The sequence below is a fragment of the Apium graveolens genome, chromosome 9 (genome assembly GCF_009905375.1).
Source record: "Apium graveolens cultivar Ventura chromosome 9, ASM990537v1, whole genome shotgun sequence".
Lineage (NCBI taxonomy): Eukaryota > Viridiplantae > Streptophyta > Magnoliopsida > Apiales > Apiaceae > Apium > Apium graveolens.
In genome coordinates, this window is record NC_133655.1 from 13,121,867 (window position 1) to 13,127,268 (window position 5,402).

At 36.1% G+C, this 5,402-nt stretch overlaps 1 protein-coding gene across 1 annotated transcript; it reads right to left on the bottom strand.

Annotated features, from left to right (window-relative positions):
• Positions 1-4,293: 4,293 nt before the first annotated feature.
• Positions 4,294-4,950, bottom strand: LOC141685032 (uncharacterized). Its single transcript, XM_074490157.1, has 2 exons — positions 4,875-4,950; positions 4,294-4,787 (listed from the first exon to the last, which is right to left on the bottom strand). Exons 1-2 carry the CDS (start codon positions 4,948-4,950, stop codon positions 4,294-4,296), a joined length of 570 nt encoding a protein of 189 aa, XP_074346258.1.
• Between the last annotated feature and the right edge of the window lie 452 nt (positions 4,951-5,402).

The window sequence follows — 5,402 nt, forward strand, 5'->3', positions numbered from 1 at the left end:
TTATTCTGTTATCCTCGTTATAATCCTGTAGACTTTCTAAAAATGATGGACGGATTTATTTGATGATCGTTGCATTTTAAATTGATTTTTATGTGATAAAGTTTTATTATAAGCACGAACTTGCGAAAATCATATAAAATCAACCGTCCGCTCCAAAATCTATTATGAGTAATGGTTGAAAAGCTAATTTCGAGATCTACATTTTAAAATCGTCAATCGCTATAATTTCCAACTTTCTGAGAGAGATGTATTTATTTTTCCACCAATAATCTATGGGAGTAAAAAGAGAAAGGAAAATCAATTTATAAAAGGGAATTAGTAATGTACTAAATTGCCTTTATCCTTGATTGTGTATAAACTCATCCTTCCCCTCCCCCCCCCTTTTCTTTTCTTTTTCCCGAGCACCCCATTCTCTCTTCTCTCTTTATTTCTCACTCTCTCTCGGCTATTCTCTCTCTCGGCTCTTCTTTTTCTCTCTTGGTATACTACTTGTTTCTTTGATAACTCTCACCAATCCTTCTCAAAATATCTTGTTAAACACATATAAGTGGTTATTGGAGTATGCATGTGTGAATATCTTCTTGCATGCAAACTCGATGTGTGTGTGTGTGTGTGTTCATGCTTGATGCGTGTGTATGTATGTATGTATATATGATCTAATATGTGCTTAAGGAGGTGATTTTATGACTGAAAAATGATTTTCAAAGCTAAATGAGTCTTGCATGTGCCTTGTGTGTGCATAAATCGGAGGTTTCAAGGTTGGAAACCCCGAAATGGGGCACCACCGAGAAACCACCGCCACCGGTGATGAACTCCGGTGAACCAGTGGTGAGTTGTGATGTTAAAAACTGAACTCTAATACCACAAAACTTGATTTTGGTGTTTGCATGCTTGGATTGTTTAAATTCCAAAAAAAGGGTTTTGATTTCTAAAAGTTAAGTTGATAATTGCTTAATAGGAATGAGTTGTTGATTTGATTTTGATTATGGGTTGATTTGTGATTTAAGGATTAAGAAAATCATTTGCATGTGTTGTATTTTTGAAAAACCCGAATGGGATCTTGGTTTTAAAAGATCAAAAATGATTTTTAGTAATGATCATGACTTGTTGATGTTCATTCTTGGAAATTAGTGAAGTTTGAATGATAAAATTACTTAATGTTTGCATGTACCAAAAAGGGTTATGTTCTTTTGTGATTTAAGTATGTTAATTGATAACAATGATTCTATGATAATTGGACTTGTATGTTTGATTGGATGCAAAATTTGGGAATGCATGGTGAAGGTTTTGGTTCGACCTTGTGCTAATAAAAAAAAGAGAATTGATTTTGTGGCTTGATTTTGGTATAATTAAGGTTTAACTAGAAAGTAATAAGATTGCTTGCTGATTTAAAAGAGGAATTGTGAATGCATGTTTTGGTTTGATTGTGATTGTGGTTAAGGCCGAATAGGCCAAAGAAATTCAAAGTCAAAAATCTAATTTTTTGTAAATGATAGAATGATTGAGTGTTTATGAGTGAAAACCTTTGAATTTTTCTTGTTGGATTATTATTTTGGTTCGAATTATGGATAAAAGAAAAAGGGAATTGAGTTAATGATAAAAGCTATAAGTGATAGCTGTGAATGTCATTGTGTGTTTGTACGAGTTATAAATATTTGATTTGGGAAATAGTCAAGGTTTAGCGAGTATATGTAAAGTGATAAAAGGTTAAGAGTAAAGTTATATATCGTATGATGTACTATGTGCTTATGTGTATAAGCTGTATTCGTATACTCGGGTCAAGGATATAATTGAGTTATCGTATTGAGTGATCGTTCCAGGAATGAGAGTTGAGAACTGATTAAGATTTTGGTTTTTATTGTAGATTCGGAGCGTGAGGGCATTCGGGCTAGGAAAGGAAAGGGTATACTAGGTGGCAGTAGTTCAACCTTCAGGAAAGCATATTCAGGCAAGTAACTCTGATTACTTGTGTAAATAATTATAAAGAGAATGTTGTTCATACCATGTAGAGTATTGAACTGTTTAATTAGTGAAACCCTGATATTGATTTGAGATACCCTGCATTTGATCTTGATAAACCGTTATTGATAAGCTTACTGATTCAACCCTTTTGTAGCTTGTTCTTTCTGTTCAAGTTATTTATTAAGCCATGAATTGTATTGAACCCTATAATTATCCTTGCGAACCCTATTTAATGATACCTTATTTCCTGATCACCCTATTGATCCCTAAACAGATGTTGATCCTTCTAACTTAAGTACCTTGTTATCCTTGAAACATAATCCTTAAGAATTGTTCCTTGCTTATCCTTGAATCACTCCCTGAACTTTGTTTTTCTTAAAATTTGACTTAAGAATGAGTTTCGACTCGGAAGAGTCTGAATGATTTCATATTCTTGGTAATGATAAAATGGATTTTAGAAAACCTATTTGTTTTTCCAACTCAAGGTTTTCCAAACGAATTCCTGATGGATTGGATTGAGACGTAAGAGGCTAGTGGGACTAGTCCAGTCAGGGTAAGAGGCTAGCGGGGCTAGTCCAACTTAAGGCTGAAATTATGCTGATTGGTTCCTTAAAGACCGGATGGAGGTCGGTACGGGCTGATCACCCGTATTATAATGAAATGGAAAGATAAAGTGATCCAATCAAGGGTTCTAATTGGTTATTTAAAAGGGAACTGAAACTTTCTGTTCAGTAAATTGATTCTTGAAAATGAAAATGGTTTATATTGTTTTGAAAAGATTTGATTATGTTAATGTGTAGCTTAAAGCTTGAGAACCCTGATTTTTTAATCTGTTGATCATATGATTGATTTCATATAATGAAATACTGTTGCTTTCCTCTTTCTGAAAGATCTATTCTGATCCTTTAATGATTTGTGATGAATGTCAACTTTCGTCCTACGGTGAGCCTTGTTCCTAAAAAGCCCCATATTGTTCCTTCAAAACCTTTCCTTAACATAAAAGCTGGAAATCTGCCACCTAGAACAAATAAAGTAGAATGCCCTGAGTTTGGTAAAGTATATTGTGAATTGATATCGTAGAACTGCTTTATAGTTATTTGCTGAGTTTTATACTCATATGTTTTGTTTTAATCTAACCATGGCAGTTAAGCAAGAAGATGGCTTCCTATCGTGTTGAGGGCTTCCGGTTGCCAGAGCAGGTATTGATATTTTTTAGTGAGCACGCGCCTAGAAGGAAATCTGTAAAGATACCATGGGTTATCTGTCGGTTCCCAGCCAGAATCGATATTGTTTATTTAATAATATTTTGGGGTTGTAAGTTATATTTTATGATTGGTAGTTGTAATTTTGTCTCATACTTTATCCTGTTGATCCTGTTAGTAGTTAATCGGGGTTTATGCTTATTCAATTATTAGATTAAAGGTGTGTGAATCCTCATTTCCTAACCCCGAGATTGAGGGCGTCACAATGGTGATCTCGCATTACCATACCAACTGAGAAAGACTCCACACCATCTGGGACTGAGGCATCAACATTAAGTTTAAGAGTTCCAGGACTAGGAGGCAACCACCTATTTGTGTACTGCACCATGTCCCTCTGCATATTTTTAGCATTATTCTTTTTGTTGTCCTGAGCATTCTTCCATTACTTTCCCCATCCATCAGTTTGTTGTACATTTGCACCATTTGAGTTGCTTGACAGCCAAAAATGATAGCCCGACTTCACAGAGTAAATTCCATTAGTCGAATGGAACCAAGCAACCCTGTCACATATATTACTTTATGGAATTCGAACTGCTAATATAGTGTTAACATCAACATTGCTAAACGTACTTTTCAACTTAACTTCATCCCATACTTTCCGATTCCTTAAGAAAAAATCACAGACCTTAACTTCACTGTTAGCTTCAGTAATGGTAGTATTCTCAACTCTAAAATTTGGTCTACCTCTCAACCACTTATCCGTGTGGATGTTTATAGAGTTCCCATCACCTATAAACCATCTAAGCCCTTCCTTCATGCTCTCCTTCGCCTCCCAGATCCTGGACCAGGTAAAACTCGATCCCCCCGTCATGCCTGCTTGAACTAAACTGCAGTTTAGAAAGTAACGAGTCTGGAGAAGTCGTGATACCGGAACACCTGGGTTTGTTAGAATATTCCAGCATTGTTTCCCTAACAATGCTAAATTGAAACCATGTAAGTCACGAAAGCCCATCCCTATTTGCTTCTTTGGCATACTCATACGTGCCCATGATAACCATTTTACTCCCTTATTGTTCGTAGAATTAGAGCTCCACCAAAAAGCGTTCATCATCCTTTCTAATTCGCAACATTACGACTTAGGGATTAAAAAGCATGACATTGTGTTGGCAGGTATAGTTTGAGCAACATTACGCAATAATAGAGCTTTCCCTACTCTTGAAAGCAACTTCGTGTTCCAGCTTTTGACCTTAGCCCAAATTTTGTCTTTGAGATAATTAAAGACTGACTTCTTTGACTTTCCAATGAGCGAAGGAAGCCCCAAATACTTACTATTTCCAATATCATTATGCACTTGAAGTATATTTTTTATCTCAGCTTGCTTATCAGTACGAACATTAGAACTGAAAAAGATTGCAGACTTTTGATAATTCACTGGTTGGACAGAAAAAAACTCGTATTGATTAAGAATCTCTTTGACAGAAGTAGCTTCTTCTGCTGATGCCTTGAAAAACAAGAAACTATCGTCCGCGAAGAGAAGGTGGGTAATGGCTGGAGCTTGAGGACATATACGGCACCCACTAATGACAGCGTTATTTGAAGCAACTTTAAGCGAAAGGGAAAGTCCTTCAACACAAAAGAGAAACAGATAAGGTGACAAAGGGTCACCTTGTCGAAGCCCTCATTTAGGAACAATTGGCCCAATATCAGAACCATGAAAATAGATGGAATACGAAACAGAAGTCACGCACATCAACATCCATTGAACCCATCTAGAGGAGAAACCCATAGCTAGCATACGATTTTTTAGATAACTTCAGCTAACCATATCATAAGCTTTACTAATATCTAGTTTAAGAGCAACATTTCCTTCACTCCCACTAGTTTTCCTTTTCATAGAATGAGTCAATTCAAACGCAACAAGAACATTATCAGAGATGTTATGACCTGGAACAAAAGCACTCTGCTCTTCCGAAATAACAACTAGCAAGATTCTTTTTAAGCCTATTAGCAAGAACTTTAGCAACTATTTTATATAATACATTGCATAAAGCAATAGGTCGCAAGTCTTTAACCTCTTCCACATGCTCCTTCTTAGGGATGAGGTCTAAGGTCGTGTCATTGACACCAGCTGAAAATGCACCATCCTCGAGCCAGTCTTGACAACACTTGAAAACCTCGTTTCCAAATAAATTCCACAAATGTTGGTTGAAAGTTGGGTTAAGGCCATCTGGACCGCTT

Bases quoted from the DNA above. Each gene is read 5' to 3' on its own strand.
- LOC141685032 (XM_074490157.1), bottom strand. From the start codon at position 4,950: ATGGGTTTCTCCTCTAGATGGGTTCAATGGATGTTGATGTGCGTGACT. The intron at 4,788-4,874 runs GTTCTGATATTG...TTTGTGTTGAAG, and splicing joins GTATTCCATCTATTTTCATG to GACTTTCCCTTTCGCTTAAA.